Source organism: Haemaphysalis longicornis, unplaced genomic scaffold (assembly GCF_048455015.1).
Source record: "Haemaphysalis longicornis isolate Haplotype H1 unplaced genomic scaffold, Haemaphysalis longicornis Haplotype H1 scaffold_1, whole genome shotgun sequence".
NCBI lineage: Eukaryota > Metazoa > Arthropoda > Arachnida > Ixodida > Ixodidae > Haemaphysalis > Haemaphysalis longicornis.
In genome coordinates, this window is record NW_027526203.1 from 439,660,306 (window position 1) to 439,679,171 (window position 18,866).

Here is an 18,866-nt window from a genome sequence, read left to right on the forward strand (position 1 = left end):
ACTCACGAGGCAAGCTGCCGTCAATCTTCTTGTGGGTGAGCAATGTGACTTTCTGAGCATGAGGCGGTGGGGTGGGAATTGGCGACAGGCTCTGCTGGGAGTCGGTTGGTGACGAGAGAGAGGAGACTCGCTTTCCAGGCGGGCTGTCCAAGGAGCCCAGGGACCCAGAGCTCTCTGTGTGACCTGGCACGCAGGAGGACAACAGCGGCACACTTCAGATGCGGGCAATCCTAGCAAGCCTCACAGGGGAACAATCAACAAGCACCACTGACGGCTCTCGCGGTTCAGCCTCACTGTAGTGCAGCATTACAGTTAGTACAACCACAGGCTTCCATGTCATCGCATATCGGCACTAGACCTAGGTTAGCATTCAAAATTTTTACTTTCTTGAAATTATACTCTGTCGCTGCGAGATAGCACAATCTCCTAAACAGAAAAGATGTGACCAGTCCAGAGATTATGCGCTAACTGACTTTGCAGGAAGTGCTCCCTTCCTGTTGGTCAACTACTCGAGCCCCTGCAGAACAAACGTTACTCAATAAAAGCTAACATTAATTTCCCTTAATGGCAACAACTATGAATAACAGCTGTGCTGATGCAAGAAATATACTCTAAATTTTATCTACAACTTACACACCCCTTCACTGCTATGAAAAACATCTTTAAAAGGAATATTAGAAACTGGCGAAATTTTTTCGGTAGTTAAAATATTTCGGTTTAACTTGTTTGGCCTTCCAGAGAATGTTTAACCACAGTGCTCCAATCAATTTCTGTACTCGTAAAATATTCTATAAGCAAGATAACCACGCTTATCACCTGAACTTCTCTCCACGGTGTACTGTTTGGGCTTGTATGACACTGCTGCTTAAAACCTTCACCTTCAAAAAATTTGAGTAAGGAGCTTTTTTTTTTAATTTTTTTTTGATCTATTTGCTTCTAGTGCCCCCTCGAAATTTTGTTTTTATCCCTAACAATGAACAACGAAAGGCAAATGGCCACAAATCAGTTTCACCTTCATCTTCATTTGTATAGAATATTTCTTCCTAAGGTTTCAAATGTAGTAGCAGCTTAGCTAGACATTAGCTACATGCATATGCTCACTCCTACAGCCGGCACAAGGCTAAAAGATGTTCAGTAGTTCGTCCTTTACCTGCGCTTCCTGCTTATCACTTATGAAAAGTGGCCCCTATGCTCTAATCCCACACTGCTCCTAAATTCAGAACAAGGTTTGTGATCCCTGTTTGGTTCATTTTCTTCATGGAGTGCAGAGATTAAAATCACCCCCCCCCCCCCTGCACGGCATAAGCCGAAAACCATTTTGAACGAGCACGAATATCACAGGACACCGACCAATGAAACAATCAGCGGCCCATCATGGAGCGGTGGAGTAAAACTGTTGAGAACACGCGCTTGTGCACAGTGCAAATCCTGCTTCAACCAAGATCCACGAGCAAACGAACGAGCTTAGATGAGAGCGCTCCTAGCAGAAGGTGCACTGCCAGCCATTCCACCCACTGCATTGTGATAAGGCACTGATTTGCCCACTCGTCTCGTAATATCATTAAATGTTTGGACAGCTGTACCTACAGTGTGTCCAATGGAAGTGACCTGCCCAGCACACTGGCTTCTACTGAAGGAGCATCACTGCAGTGCACACTGTGCTGGTCACGCACACACACAAAAAAAAGAATCCACCGGCACTGGCTTGGCTTGGCTGCGCTAACAACCTGTTCTATGCCAACAATGTTGCCAGACATAGCAGTTTCCTTGCCAAAATAAGCAAGAAAAAAGCATATCGGGTGCCAGCCCCACGAAAGTCTGCTATTAACATTCAGTCAAAACAATTTTCGCCCAAAATTTAGTCTGTTGTAGCCGATAGACTACTATAGCTGTCCAATATGAGCGGAGTAGACTCCACTTAAAATGCATGGGGCAAAACAAACCAAAAGAAATGGTCTGTTGTAACCGGAAGTCATCCGTGTTTGCAGGATCCGCTGTAGCGAGCGTAGACTGTACTTCATTGTAATAGAAATTCCGTCAAACTGCAATTCTTTTTAGTGGGATTTGATTTTATTGCACTAGTGCCCGTATAGTAACAAAGTGCCATCTTGGAGCTCAAAAAATAGAAATAGCACCTTTGATCACATCTTCGTCTCAAAAGAAAAAAAAAAGAACAGAAGAAAAACAGCTACACATGCTTTAGCTGCCTAAACATTCTATGAAAATCAAATAATTTAAAACCTAGTTTAGCGTTCTTTCAGAGTATTAAGTAAAACTATGTTCAGGCAACCCCCACAGCTTGGCGAGGAGTTCCTTCAACACTCACCCCTATTTTGCCACTGAAGAACAGCTGACTTAAAGTCATCCCCCAGCTGTTGGGACAGAGGCCGAGTTGGTGAAGAGTCAGATGCATTGCTGGTGTCCGACATATGAGATGAGCTGCAAGTGTCAAAAAAAAAAAAAAAAAAAAAAGAAAGAAAGAAAGAAAGTGGTTTTTGCAAGAGTCCCCACTGGAATTGATATAACACGTATGTATCGTAGTTTCAGGTGTATAGGTCGCAGATTTTTCTGAAATTTTCGTAGGTGCGTCTTATCCACCGGTGTGACTTATGTATGCAATAAATTTGGTACGTGGCAGCTGCGCGTGGCCCGCCCTCGAAAAGGTGCCTGTGTGCTGCGTGATCTCAGCGCATGTTAAGAGACACAGCTGTATGGTTTAAATCAATGAATTTTTTGTAGCGAGTCGGAGGAAGAAGGCTTCGATGGCTTTGCCTAAACGCCATCTGGAAGTACGTGCCATCTGTGTGTATCAATAAACCATTTTTGAGAAGTTAGTTCTGTCTAGACTATGGACGGTAGATGCACGCGTCTAGCACTGCTTACTGGGGGATGCATTCAGAGGCGGCGGCCGCCGCAACCACGTACTTTCGCCGCACTTTCTAATGAACCTATCCTCTATGAGTTTACCTTATTAACAAGTGCGTTTTGTACACTGGTGGGTCTTATACACCAGTGCTAGTTAAATTTTTTTTTTTGAAAAACTGCCGTTTTGAGGGGGGTGCAACTTATACAAAAGTGCGACTTATAGACCGGAAAATACGGTATCTGCAAATTCACTAACCAAGATTAATACAGTGCCCATAACACAACAGAAGTTCATCTTTTTTCCATATATTGCCCGTGAATATATTGTTATAAATTAAAAAACTTTCTTGAAAAGGAAAATTCTGGTACACAGAGTCAAAAACTAAGGTACTATTTGGAATTTGTAGCAGGAAACTTTACTGGAGGTAGGCATTTGTGAAGTGCATGCACAAGCACAAAAAAAAAAGATTCCTTTCTCTGCCACTGCTCGCTAAAAAATGGGCTTCTTTATTCGACATAACAAAGCAACTATCAAAAATTTATGACTGCGCTGGTTAAGGGACGCACATGACTTTGCTTCCTTTGGATGGATGCAACTTGCTCAAGCAACATCTGGCACAGACGGTGAGCAGCATTGGACTATCGACTGTTAGCTTTATTTTATGATTATTCACGCGATTACTTTAAGGTACTGCCCCAGAGACTGGTTATATTCGTTTTCCGCGGATACCAATCTGTCTGTCCAGACCAACTTCAGTTGGTCTTCAGTGTCCCTGTGCCGCACTAACTAAAGATAGCCTGCTGACCGGGGCTGCTACCATCTCACAGACGGCCGTTAAGTTATCTTGTTTATCGCCCCCTTTCACAGATGGCGCTGCAATACCGCTGCAGTGCCAGTGTTCGCACTTTGCTTTGGCCAGACTTCTATACCTGCCGTATTTTTATTAGGGCTCATACTAATTGTTTCCTAAAACGTAAGCTATTACTCAACAAACACGATCATGTAAGTGGCCATGCCGCTTATGTCAGTTGGTCAGTGCTGTGTCAGACTAGTCCAACGCATCCAACGGCTGTGTTAGGCAGTGTCAGCCGGCAAAGTGCCGCACTAACTGCTTTGTTTACGTGTTCGTTCGTACTGCTATAAAAAGAATGTGCCCTAAATTTAAGCGCAAATACCTCGTTTGGCAAGCTTATAAGCCTGCCTAATTTGCGATTGCTTTTGCCGGCCTCAGCCAATCGCATAGCTGGGTATATGACATCCTAGGTTCTGTCGTGGGAAACAAGCTAGCCGGTCGCGTGGCAATTTCCTTCTTTTCTGAATTATGTAGCTTATTTGAGCGAAGTTTACGTTAAAAGTGGTGTCAGTATGGTTCTAACGAAGCAATCTTTTAAGACTGACTCGTTAAGATTCACATAAGCCATTCGACTAGAACAGCATTCACACACAACCATAAAAAGGGTGCAACGCATGCAAACCTGTGAATTGATGTCTCTGATCCAGTGCTGTTGATTGATGTGTTGAGATCCTGCTGCTCATCAGGAGACTGAAAAACAAGCACAATGCTGAAATTACTTACAGCACATACTAAACGCACAATTTGCTTTCGTGAAAACAGCCTCTTTTTAAACTGTTTTCATAGCAAGGTATAAAATCAATATCTCGTGCACAAAAGAAAACCAGTTTATAGTGTGTCGTGGTGTTGTTTCTGTTTTCTTACACTTCCTTAGCCTGCTTGACCGATTTGAATGATTACATGTAAGAAGCAAACAAGTCCTACAGTATACAGCCGCTAAATGCTACAAATTCTTCACATATTGATTCATATATTACTTCCCTGCTTTCTTTTTTGATGGGTTCATTATTGACAGCTCTGACAGTATCCGTAAAAACATGGGTCTGCACTGCAGTGTTGCAATGCTGTTCACCAGTTAGAATACACAATGTGCATCCTGTCATAAGTAGGCATTGTTTCTGTGCTTTTTAAGCCCCAGCAGCATCTAGGATATGAAACCGCTGGGAATGAAGCCTGCCCTCTCCTCTTGCAGTGAGGCCCAAAGAATCTATTTCACGCAGCCATTTCTAATGCTCAGTCACCAACAAGACACACTGCTCGCACATTTTTTCAAACAGTTATAAAAATGTTTCAATATGCATGCATAAAGGGCTCCTAAAACCCGTTTCGAACACGGTAAATAAACTTACGTGTACAGTCATGCGGTTTCGTGCCTGTAATACATTTCAAGAGCTTGTAGTGCTGGCCCCATTAATGGATTCATTAATTGCTACAGCCATATCATGAGATGGCACTGGAGAATCCCGAGAAGCTTTAGTGAAACATCTGTGATACTAAGGTGGAAACTGGAAGTTGTGCATTTGTGAAACTAAGGTGGAAACTGGAAGTTGTACAGAGGCATGTACAACCTCACGCCAGTTCTCATCCTCAGTCAGCACACGCCGTAACTTATAAAGCATTGTAAGTGATGCGATAGAAAGGGGGGGAAAAAAAAAAGTGCTTTTTTGATATGCGATAACTCCATTAATACTAATCGCATTAACAAAATTCTCACAGGTGGAGACATTTACTTAACTGAGCTGCGCAAGATCACATGTGCTCTATAGCATCGCTGTGGGAGTTTCATGTCCCTGATGGAAACTAGAATATTCGTAAAAAAAGCTTTTTTTGAATTGCAATCCACAATTTCAAAAATTCGGCACCAACCAAGCAGCTTTCACGATGTAGGTTTTTAATGCACTTGTTTTCACATGTGACATCAATCAGTGTCAGTGCATCCCTCGGGGACGCTGCACTGGATATGTTGACTTTGTCCCCAAGACATGCACTGACATTGACAAGGGGGCATCAGTGTCATTGCATGCCTCGGGGCCAAAGTCAACATATCCACAGGGAGCACTGTCAATTATCCTTTCTGCCCATGCATCATCGTTGTTCATTCCCAATTGGAAGGCAATTGTCTCATAACTCACCTGCTTCCAAACAACCCTGAAGGAGGACCTCATTTTCCGTCTTACTGAATCTAGCAGGTATAATTTGGCAAGCCCTCAATTGTGAAGCTGAAATGCCTTCCCCTCACACAATATATATCAAAGCAAATACTAATAATGTGACCTCTCACAACAAACAAGCCCTTCGAGCAATCACAGCAAAGGCACCCGGTGGAAGCCGAAGGGAAAGAGAGGGCAAAACATCTCACAGCCAGGTCAGCGCTTTGCTTCTTGAGAGCCGACACGGTAGGGGGCTGTCGGTTCGCAAGGCTGCCTTTGGCAGCCAGCTCTGCCTTAGCTTTGGCAGCAGTCGAGTCCAGAAGCTCGGTGTGAGGTACTGCTCGGTCAAATGCATCGCCCGCTCCACGCCGCTCCACCGTCGATCTCCGGTGATCGCCAGAAACTTCATCGGGACTCAGTTCACACCGCAGGCAGTCATCGCTGTCCAGCTCTGCACAAGATAAAAATTAAATTTCGATTATTAAAGTGCGAGTCTAGTTTTTTTTAAGGCTCGTCCACTTCTATGAGTGTCAAAAAAGAAAAAAAAATACTCCCGAGCTGATGTTATATGAAGTTTTTCTTTTCTTGTCAAAGTTTGGCGGTGTGTTTTGCACGCTGAATTTATTTTAGTGCCCCTGCACTAAACCCAGCCATTTCTAACATGCAACAATAGGCATCCCTACTGGTCAGTTGATCTGCAGTGGTATTAAAGAGATTCTTAAAGCTGGTGTTTCATGCAATCCCTTCTATTGTAACTGCTGGTTGCAAAAAACAGCCTATAATTGATTGCAGGGCTTTCTGCAGCAGCAACATACCCTAAAAAGCGGTAACCCAAGCAAAAGCATCCTGTATATTGTCTTTCAAAACTAAAATGCAACCAACTCCATTGGCAATGAATTTCAAGTAAATGCATTACTGCTCACATACTCCACACACCATAAAATTAGAATTTTCACTGCAAGCTTCTTGTCATTGTAAACTTGCCATTGCCTTGCCAAGAAATCTCCTATTTGCAAATGTTGCTTTGCGGATTTTGATCCCATCTATGTATGTATGATGTACATTTTCGCACATTCTTTCCTCTGTTTTGCCAGCTCCTGCCCAAGGCCTTTTTACAACAGGCTGGCAGTACCCCTGAAATAAATAAATAAAAGGCGCCAGAACTTTCTCTGGCATCACTGTCACCAGCTCTGCCAACAACTGCCGACTTGCGTGATCAGCATCTTGTTTGTATTTCATCAGATACAGTAGGATGTTTAAACTAGCACTTTCAGAGGAAAGAGACTATGGGCCATATTCTGAGTGCCTTCTCCACTCCATTTTCTCCCTTCACACTGCATAGGGGAGGATTCAACAATGCTTATGCATGGCAATATGGATTTCAAGGATCTTCTCTCTTGAAGGCTCGAGTGGAGGAGGGATTCAGAATACCAGGGTATAAATCAGCCAATTAGACAACTAGCTAAGTTTTTTAGAGACCAGCAAAGAGCAACCAATGTTGTTACAAATGCAGGCCACTTTCACGCCTTAGACGGCACACTTAAACGGCACAACCACATGACCAATTTGAGTCAAAACTAACAACACCTTCGTGAAGCAAAATGAAAGACAATATTAATTATTTACTTTTTAGTTAACAGACTAAGCCTGGTTTGTCATGAAACAAAAGCCAGAAAAACTTTGAAAGGTTTCGATTTCAGTTCAAGCAAAAAAGTTATTCAGCCTCCAGTGTAATTTAGCTCCAAAGTTACTTAGCCCGCAGACAAGCTGGGCTAGCCCACACCGTTTGAGCCGCACCCCCGAAGACAAGCAGGGACCGTCCCCTTTGAGGATCGTGCTCCTGCAGTGCAGCAGTCTAGCCGCCTCGATGCTCCCCCTTCAATTCTCTCTGGCACCAACAGGTGGCGTAGTAACGACAAATTAACACACGCACTGAAAGCACTTTCAATGCTGGCAGCAACTGGGGTTTAAAAATGACATCCTCCTCTTAGGTAACAACTGCGCCCCAGGTGGGGGGAAGGGGGGAGGGGGGAGAACACTTGTGCAGCTCTCCTCTAAATACCGAACTCTGACGACGACTACGCATCAGCTAATCGACTTTCGGCGGCGCCAAAAGACATAAAAAAACCCTCACCAACACCTTGGAGGTTTCTTTATAAGGCCTTGCCTGGCATCAAGGAAACCATGATAGAGGATGGAAACCATGCATGGTATTTGGAACTGTCTGTAACCGGTGAAGAAACAGATCTCATTCACAGTGAACCTAACCGTTACACCATGCAGTTTTTGCTTGGCTTGAGTTGGGCCAGGTGAGAACAGTGCAATGTAATAGTTAGGTTCACTGTGAATGAGATCTGCTTCTTCACTGGTTACAGACAGTTCCAAATACCATGCATGGTTTCCAGTATTTAAAGAGCTGGCAGCAGAAAAACTAAACTTCCTAGCAATCATTACTCATCACAGGAAAATTCAGAAGCTAGAAATAGATCTATATATACTTCAAGGATGCTCTGCCATGCAGTGAAGATTATCCTGCATTGCAATTTTAATAATATCCCTGATATAAGGTGTCCATTGATCGTCTTTTGCTCTTGCTGTTTGAAACCAACCAGAATTAAAGCAAAAAAAAATCAAAGGTACGAAGTCAATAATTTATCATTTTTGAACCCACTAGACAAAGGGCTAATAGCGGTGTAATAATAAGTAGCAATGAGCTACAACCTCAACCAAAAGGAATAAACACTAACAGCCTTTTCTGTTTACAGCATGCCTTTTTTTTTTCTTTCTTTCCAAATTTCCTTGAACAGTAAATCTGAAATTCACAGAGCAGCACTACTTCAGGTTGGCAAACTACAGTTGTTTATCAAAATATCAATGAATTCATAACTATCAGTTATAGGTTGCAAAGGCAGCCTCTAAGATATGGACGATTCCAGATGTTGCTCAGGAAACAGCAATTCCTGTGCAAAGTTGTGAGCTGTGAGTTTTTTAAAAGCACGATACAAGGCACTTTCTGCGTGTACAAATACAACACCTTTCAGATCCTGCATCGTTACAATAAATTGGCAGACGGTCCCAGAAAAAGCGAGCTACAACACGAAAGCTGCAGAGCAATATGCAATAATTTTCAGTCATGCGACCCCTTAAAGGGACCCTGAAGTGAATTTTTCAAGCTCCTGTTTTTGCTTGCACTGCGTAGACTGGCTTAAATTAGCACACTTTCCATCGTTTATTCGGTTGACAAATCGGTAATTATTTTACAAAGCGCGAAAGAAGAAAAACTACCATGCGCGGTTTGCGGCGGCCGCAGCAACTAAGCTGTGACGTTGAGAGGAGGGGGCACCGCGTTTGGACGATGCCCAAGGTTAGCCATCAAACAAGTTTCGGTTTCGGTTCTGTAAAACAACATGTTTGACATCCGATGGCGTCGTTGGATGGGCATTCTCAATATCCCAGTAATCGTAGTACCGCGCTTCTGCCATGTTGTTGGCTGTAAAATGCATAAGATAAGCCTCCCAGGACGGCTTGGAATCGTAGCATTCACTAGCCGAGGCCTACGCAGGGCATGAACGCCCTCCGCGTCCCCGCAGACGCACAAATGCATGCGCTTTTCCCCCATAGGAGCTTGCCTCACTCATGCCTGTATCGTAAAAAGCGTGTTCCCACCAGGCGAGGGGTCTGCTGATTCTGGCCTGTGCCCACTGCCTGCAAGCAGTCGGTGCTTATGGCAACAGCACGCCAACGGAACTCGCTAGCGCGCCAGTGTCAGCCTGCGCGCGCTCTGTGAACTAGTTCGTGGAGCAGTGAACGTTACTGCCCAAAAAAAGGTGAATTCAGTACAGAAAACATCGGCGAAAAACAAAAAAGTTACCTTATAAAAAAAAAAAAGCTTATACCGGCAGGGATTCGAACTTGGTGACGGGCAAAACACTTGTGATGACATACCTAGCGCTCCAAACCACACGGCCACGGGCGAAAGCGCTGCCGACGTTGGAAATATAAGGTATATAATGTATAATCAGTTTACACTTTTATTTAGTTTTAGTATTTCAAGCAGCTTAGGTGACTATTTGTTGTATTGCGCTCGCGCAGTAAGTGTCCCCCGAGTTTCCACAATAGCTCACGTCTAGCAATTGCATTTCTTAGACGGAAAAGCGTTCGCAGATGCGTAGTCGTGCTGCTGACCGCTGTGCTTGTTCGCCCAGCGCAAAAAGTGCTTCCCGCACCCTACTTTACGCTGTACGGTAAAAATATCAGTTGATTTTATTTCCTTAGTACCTATATTGACTTCGCTGACTCTTCTACCCCTTCAAGAGGCCTTATATTTTCCTACTGGCGTACCAGTCAGCGAAGCGTCGCATGTGCGCTTGTGCAGCGCTTGTGTGAAGCGACCTTGACTTGGAGCTAGATACAGAGTACAAACTAACGAAGTAAAGAAAGGCACATTCTTCCATTCACAAACGTGTTGTGGCTTAGTTTCAACTGATCGAGCGAATTGCCATGACCCGTCGGCGGCCGGCGGACTAAACGTTGGGCCGACTGACTCGGTCGCGGAAGGTCGGCGAGCCGTGCAGTAGCGCAGCCAATTGCCAGCTCCTCTCCTGCTGACACCACACGAAAACGCCAAAGAAAATGGGCGAGAGTGCAGAGAGGAGGACAGCATTTTCGAATTGATTTTTCTACTAAATAAATTTGCGTAAACGCGCTCAGAGTGGTCGAAACAGGGCCTAGGGACTCCGGACTACAATTTGCGCTCGAAATCCCGCATTGTTTACAAATCACTTCAGTGTCCCTTTAACGTCATGTGCCTTGGAAACAACATGATGCAACCTTTCTGTTTATAGTGCACCAGCCAAGCTGTACAGTAAAACCTCAAGGGGGGTGCTCGCGCTGTGGAGCATGTGGCTCAGACGGCTGCCTTCTATTGGCCTTCCCCATATTCCAAACTTGGAAACCTCCCATGGCTCCCTCCCTCTCTCTGCTTTTTTTGTTAGCTACACAAACGGCGTGATCAGCAGCAGCGAAAAAGAGAATCCGTCTCAGTGCACCCGGGAGGGGAGCTTTTTCGTGTGGTCCCCTCGCCATTTTCTTGCCGGCGGTCACGGTTCGCTCATCCACAACACCCGTACTAGCACGTGTGATCATTCGGAACACCCGAAATGCGGCTCACCATATACAGGGCACTTCGGCTGGGGAGTTGTACGAATTCGTATCACCCTGAAATTAATACCAGCCGTGATCGTATCGCCAGGGTTTCACTACAGGTACAACTCTGTTGAAGCAATTGGTGGTCTCAAATCTTCCCATTGACCAAGATGTGCCCATCAAAAACTACGCCACAGAAGCACTAACCTGAGAGAGGAACCGCAGGGGGCGGCGGCCTCCTCTTTTTCATCTGAGGAGTGAGAAGCTTCATGGTGTTGTCGTATGGAAGCTGCACCGGTACACCAGCTGCTTTCTGGGTTTCAGTCAGGCAGTTCTCAAGCAAGATGACCTGCATGAGGTACCAAAGGGTCATACCATCCATCCAGGAAAGGTAACAAGCACCTACAGCATGCCGTGGAGAAAACATCAGAGAACAAAACTGTGCCCAGGTAAAGGCTACAAACACTGTGCTCCGTATTCATGGCGCCAGCCACAACATAGAAATGTCAACAAAACAATGATTGCTAACAATACCCAGCTCCCGCAACTAGCCCCAAGTCTAGCTAGGAAAGTGCCTAGTCAAGACAACTTAAACTAATGCGCAGTACTACCCTCAAGCCAATGTGATCAAGCCATATTTGTAGCAAAATATAGCAAATATATATGTAAAAAGGGAGCGCTTTTGCTGCTGTTTCATGACGCCAGCCGTAAGGTACTGTTGAAAGTACAACTGATGCAGCATTTAGTGTCCTTATTCGTGATGTTATTTCTGTTTCTTGAAATAAATAAATAAAAATGCATGAGGAGCTTATTCAGTGCTACCCTATAAACACTACAGTAAAGATATCTTTTCTCTGAACATAAATCCAGACTCGGAGAGGAAATTTGCCCCCTGTGGTATTTATAAACGATGAAAATTGGTACAACGTAAATTCAGGAGAGAATTTAAACTTGAAGTTACAAAGAATGTTGGTACCATGCATTGGCATAACGTAATAAACGTCCCAAAAGTTACGTCACATGGACAAATGTATACCCAATACCTTCCCAACCCACATGCACCTTAGAACTGGGAACACACCAGCATTGTACCTAACATTACGAGGCAACCGTGGCCGCATGCACGAGTAGTCGATAGTGCTTGTACGCCAACTCATAGAGCAGCAGCCTGTTGGTGAAGGATAGTGGTGGCGTGCTGCAGAGTGCAGCTGCAAAGCGAGCTCCAGACACTTTTTGCAACCACACCGAAACCTCGCAACGCATGATCAAGTGCCCCGGCACATCACCGAACACTTGCACGACACTGCTGCCCAGCGCCCTCGGTTTCCACAAAGGCAACAGGGGACGTTGAGGTGACAAAGAGACTACTGGAATTCTGGTGACAAAACAGTTCCCCGAGGCGAAGACTGTGACAGCTGCAGAAGTAGAGCTGCACAGCAAAGTTATGCTAAAAGTGGACTTTTTGCCTTCGTTGTAAAAAAAAAAAAGTCCCCACCAGCACCAACCTCTCTCAAGTGATACCTAAGCCCAACTCTGCCTTGCTCCTGCATCCACCCAAAGCAGGCAGGACCTGCAAGAGCTAATCAGCACAAAGGTCACAGGCCTGCACAGCTCCGACGCTATGCATCCGATCTTTGCGCCAATCGGAGGCCATCAAATTCTTGCAGATAACAAGTGACCCGCTTCATCCCAAAGCAGACGAAAGAGCAACTAACATGCTACCTTTTTCAAGATAAAAGGATTACCGTTCTGGGACACACGTATCTTGTACTGTTTGACTGCAAAGCAGACATTGGCAAATTTTCCATGGTTCCCTTGAACAGTTTCGTGAAGCTGTTCTCAACTTGTGTTTGAACACTGTACTTTGTTTTCCTGCTATGGCAACTCTGTAAACTAGCAGAGTTTCCCATCTAAACAACAGATAGTTTGTGACGAGGTAGTGAAGATGTGTGGGAATGCTTAGTCGCTCCCTACTTCCAATTACTGGGCTTATGTTCTTGGACACGCACCTTTAAACAGGTTATACCACGTGTGGCCACTGAGAAGACCATGTTGGGTTTCCCACATTTCTTGTGAATAGTGAGTTCCCAGGGGAAAATGTGTGAAATTTAGCATACGCCACACTGCTGAAAACATGGGCTTCTAGGGGAACAGTATGATTGTGTTAAACAGCTGCTCACCAATTTAATAAAAGTAATTTAAAACAAATTATACCATATTTGTCTAACATTGACGAGCTTTATCTTATTCATTAGTACAAGTTAGAGCACTGAACAGGCTCAAGGCCTGCTCAGACCCAAGGCCTTGGCTCAAGTTAAGTGGTACCTACTTTTCCCTCTCAGGACGGTCCCCCGATGACAATAAGACGGGCCACATATTCCGCTATTTATGTAACTATCGAACACACAACTATGAAAACCTGTCGGCCAATTGTAGCTTATTCAATTGTACTGTGTTTGTATCCTGTAGATAGAATTGGACGTTCTGACTGTTTTGTTATGTTATGTTTTAAACCAGAATTATTATTCCTCATTTTTACTTAATACCACACATTTGACACCAACTTCCTAAACACCTCTCTAGTTGTCTCATTTTATCACCAAGGCATGCCTTTGCACAGACCAAGATGAATTCAGCTACCGTATTTTCCGGTCTATAAGACCTTTGTATAAGTCGCACCCCCCTCAAAATGACAGTTTTTCCGAAAAGAAACGTATATAAGTCGCACCGGTGTATAAGACGCACCGGTATACAAGACGCACTTGTTAATTAGGTAAACTCAGTGAAACAGATCGTTAGAAAGTGCGGCGAAAGTACGTGGTTGCTGCAGCCGCCGCCTATGAACGCACCCCTCGGTAAGGAGGGCTAGACGTGCATATACCATCCAAAGTCTAGCCAGAACTAACTTCTCAAAAAGGATTTATTGATACACACAGATGGCGTGTACTTAGACGGTGTTTAGACAAAACCACCAAAGCCTTCTTCTGCAGACTCGCTAACAAATAATTCAGCAACTTCAAGTGGGAGTTCCGCCGGCGTATCGCTATCGCCCTCCGACTCACTGATGTCTTCTTCGCCAACATCATCACCACTCGCGGACCGGATTACTCTGGCCTTTATCAACCCGGCTACAACTGTTTTTGTAGAAATGGAGTCCCAAGAGTCGCAGACCCACTTGGCCACCTCTCCAAACGTCGCGCGTGTCTTGCGTGCTGTCGTAAATCCACGCAATAAAAGTGTCATGGCGGACGGAAGTGACGCGAACATAGGCGGCCCGAATTCGAAAAATATCAGCAAGCTGTCATTTTAAAAATTAGCAGCACGTTTACCTCCTTCAGAGTAACTTTGTAATAATTTATAAGCTGCATTTTGTTTTTGAAACCTAGTTTGATGTTACTTTGAATTTATTCTGAAATGTAGTTACTGCGCATGGCAGAAAGTGACGCGCGGTTGTTGCAGGCATGGTTGCAGGCCATTATGATTGTTTTTGACTAGAAAAGTTGCAAATTCTTTGGTTTAACGTCCTGAAGCGACATATGGGCTATGAGAAACGCCGTAGCGGTTGGCTTCGGATTCATTTAGACCATAGAGCTGTGTCTCAACGTGCGCTGGCCACGCGTGGCCGCCGCGAACCGGATTTATTCCATACATAAGTCGCACCGGTGGATAAGACGCACCAACGAAAATTTCAGAAAAAAACGCGACTTATACACCGGAAAATACGGTACATAGAATTCTACTCTTGGTTTGGGAATTTCAATTGCATAGGGCCATGTAGACACAATGAGTCTTTGGTATGTTCTTGTGTTGTAAACGTACTATGCAATTTTTTAAAATCATGTGATGACAATGCAAATACAGTATACCCGCAATAATTCAAATTCAGATAATTCAAATTTTCGGTTAATTCAAACAAACTTTTAAATTTTGGTTGGCCTGTGATGTTTTCAATGTGTTTTAAATCCGCTTAAAATTCAAACCTCTCCATTGTGCAAATTCAGTAATTCGTACTTTTTGCTTGTCCTTGCCGAGAAAGTATGTGCTCAATTTGGCGCTTCTAGGTGGACATTTGCATCCTTTCAGCACATTGCTGGGATCCACAAGTTCTTGACCAGTGCAGAAAACTGTCGCAATAAACTGGATGCACTTGCTGGCATCGAAAACTTTGTTTTGAATTCTCATTTAAAGACAATGCAGTCACCTATTCATGATTTTTTTTCAAAGCGTGAATAGCACAACAGTATGCGTATGTGAATATTGTATTAATAAATACATGTGAATGTTTCATTACAAAACAAGTTATGTTGCCCCGAGTGATATTTATGAAAACTTCTGATAATTCAAACAAAATGCAACTACACCCCCCCCCCCCCCCCCCGCCCCCCCCTTGTAACGTGCTTTTTACACTAAGCATTGCATTATGTGGTCAATGATGCAGATAATATACAGGGCTATTTTTATTGCCCTGAACGCAGGGCAACATTTCACCTGAACGAATTTCGGCTCCAATGAAAATTTTCGCACATTCTGTCAATTTTGTTCTAGCAGTATTTGACTGTATTGCAATTTCAAAACAACTGTAATTTCAAAAGTCCCACTGTTTCAGCCCCTGTCACAACTACACCAGCATGCTAGTCATCTCGGCTGCAGTCCACACTAGTCCCAATTGTGGTCTCTTGCATCGTCGTGCTAATCCCTCCACTACTCACTCCACCACGCTAAACTAAGCGACCCTTAGGCAATCAGTGCAAAACATCTGTCCAAATTAGCTTCCCACCTCTAGAGCATTCCTCACCAGGATCCTGCTTTTTTCCTTTTCGTTATTTTTGTGACCTGAATCAATAGGTGTGGCCCTTACACAAACGTGTAAGGTATGTTGCAGTACGAGGATGCCAAAAGCGATAACAAGTGAAGCTCAGCTCAGTTGCCAATGGTCTCGGTAAAAATTGGGAGGAATTAGGATGGAACAAATAAAACACACAAAAATCTCAGCATGCCAACGTATGGCGAACCCTAAAGCTTTCCAGTGGGCGTACCCTGTCCTTGAGGGCCTTGACGAGCGCGTTGTACTCGTGGTCCTTCTCGTGCAGCTGGTGCAGGTGGAACTCCTCGCGTTGGCGGGCCTCGTGCGCCCGCTGCTGTAGCTCGCGCAGGAGGCGCTTGGCGCGCGCGTACTTGGCCTCCAGGGCGGCCAGCCGCTCGCGCAGCTCCTGCGCCACCTGGCGCTGCGCCGCCTCAGCCTCCTGCAGCCGCGCCTGGGCCCCCTCCAGCAGTCGGCCCAGCTCCCGCCGCTCGCCCTCGGCCAGCGACAGGCGCTCGCGTGCCGACCGGGCCTCCGCCTCGGCCACGGCCAGCCGGTACCTGTGCACGAGTATATGCACACATACGATGAAGGACAACATTGGGGAAGGGGGGACATTCATGCCTAACTTCTCGATGGGAAAAATCAATTTTTTGTTTCTCCTGACACATTGCCAAACGGAGCTGATCCTCATGCACACAAAAAAAGCTACAAACAAGAACAAAAACCTGGCTAAGACTCTGAAATTGCATTCAGATTGCCCCAAAATTAATTAAAATAGCCCAACAAACTGTGTGCCAGTTAAAATGTACATGGGACAATGCCACATGCAGTCTGTAAAGCTTGGATGTTTTCTGCCCTCTGTACCCCAGTAAGGAGCATGCAACCGACTGCCTGTTGCCCTCGGGTGCGCACAGTTGCTCCCCGTTACAGGGCAGCCCCCCAACGAAAGGCACCGTGTGCACTGACTGTGTTTCCTTGAAGCGCAGCCGCATGTTGTCGGGGTCGGCGTCCGGGGAGAGGGAGTCGCTGCTGTCGTTGGACAGCTCGAAGCCCGTGCCGGGAGCATCCACCTCGTCGTCAGGAGTCGAAGCGAGGGAGTCCAGCCCACCCCCGGGCCCCGTCGCGTCCTGGGCACCCTTGAGCCGGGCCTCCCGTTCCCTGTCTGCCTGAATCGACTGGTAGATCAGCTGCGCTATCTCGCTGTTGGTGGAGTCCCGCTCACGCCCAATCAGGAACCTGCGAGCACGGGAGAACGGGGTGCCCCACCATTGGTGTTGCCACGTTCCTTGCTTAAGCCTCACATGACCCAGGCTCTTCTTTCCTTGTGGAAAGGTGGTTACGTCTTCAACTGTGCGTAAAGCCAATCAATGCAATTTAAATGCAGGGCATTGCTCATCTATTTAGCTTTCACAAAACTTAGCTTTCATCTATCTTTCATCATCTTAGCTTTCATCTATTTAGCTTTCACAAAAACTACATCATGATCATGAAATTCAAAATTGCCTGTCACATCAACGGCTAAGCTACTTTAAACTGCTTCAAGTTCATTTTGTGCGCCAAAATCTCACGACTTTTCCTTTTTGCCTCCTCCAGAAAAATGGCTGCTGCTGCTCAGATTAAGTCTGTTAAGGCCTCTGACCCCATTGTCTTGAGCTCAGCTTTGAAAGCTCCAAACCATTTACTACAACCACTGAGTGCCATCTGTATTTGAAGGGAATGCCCCATCAAAGAGGCCATGCTCTGGCGTAAGAGCTAACCCGAGGGCATTCGCAGATGGGTCATAATCCCCACAAACTATATGTCTGTAAGATGCTATATTCGATGTCCGGGGTATAAACAAACAGCCTTCCCACACAATATCACCCCTTGTTAAAGCCACTGAAAAAAGCAGCCTCTGTTGCAATGTGGCGTGCATCGGCGCACTTTGAAGGGGAATCAGTGTCATAACCAAAATACGGTATTTATTTAGTATTTCCTTGTTCCCAGAATCTGCAGCTCAGGAGGCACTAAGCATCCTTACACCCTGTATGCTATCACAACTTAATTGGAGAAAAGACAAGCTTCATTCTGAGCTCAACACTGTTGCCCTTTTGGCTCCTACTAGTACTACTAAGCAAAGTAGTAGTAGGGGTAGCAATAACACTAATAAAACATTGGCAGTGCTGCTCTTGTAACTGAAAGCCGTAAGGCATTGATCAAACAGGCTGAAAGAGACATCTGGGCTTCTTGGCATTGCAGTAAACTTACTTGAAAACGGGCCTGTTTTACCTCCAATGAAAGAACTTACTTTGCAAGCAATGTGCCTGGCCTTGACATGACTAGGTCTAATTAGTCTGCTATCAATATGTGCCTTTCAAGTTTTTTCTTCTCATTAAAAGTGGACTATAGACCAGCAGAAGCTGGTTTGTTTTCTCTCTGACCAGGGAGATTTTAAATTGCAAAAGAAACAGAAATTCCATGTTTGCCAAAATGCTTTGGTTTAGTAACTCCCAAGCAAGCTTGTAGTTTGTACAATACTCAGGCTTCAAATGATCTTTGGCATGTCCTATGAAGCAGCATTCATATTAAATACACATGTCACAACATTTCTCCTCATGAAAAGAAAAAGAAAAAACAACGCATTTCTGTCAATGCAACTGTTACCTAACAAAAATTTTGGGTTTCTCCAGAAACTCATTTTGGGTGCCTGCCCCTGCTACTGCTAGCTGTATGCAGGTAAAATGCGGGTGCTAAAAAAATTTAACAGCACACCCCCTCATAAATTTGGGCACAGTGAAATTGAAAATCAATCCCAAGTTTAATTGACTGATTGTGGGGTTTAACGCGCCGACGCTACACAGGTGATGAGGCGCACCGTAGTGGCGGGCTCTGGATTAATTTTGACCCCCTGGGGATCTTTAACGTGCACCGAAATCTCAAACACACGGACATTTTCTCTTTTCGCCTTCCATCAGAAAAGTGGCCACCGCGTCCAGGAATCGAACCCGCGTCGTTGGGCTCAGCAGCACATGCCATAGCCACTGAGCCACCACTGCGGGTCAATTCAAG

At 45.1% G+C, this 18,866-nt stretch overlaps 1 protein-coding gene across 1 annotated transcript in view; it reads right to left on the minus strand.

Annotated features, from left to right (window-relative positions):
* Positions 1-18,866, minus strand: part of Spn (protein phosphatase 1 regulatory subunit spinophilin) — a 78,453-nt gene that overhangs the window by 36,129 nt on the left and 23,458 nt on the right. Inside the window, 7 exon segments of the mRNA XM_077687496.1 lie at positions 7-183; positions 2,327-2,439; positions 4,342-4,409; positions 6,079-6,320; positions 11,222-11,363; positions 16,051-16,375; positions 16,785-17,054. Of these exon segments, the coding sequence (XP_077543622.1) occupies positions 7-183; positions 2,327-2,439; positions 4,342-4,409; positions 6,079-6,320; positions 11,222-11,363; positions 16,051-16,375; positions 16,785-17,054 (1,337 nt within the window).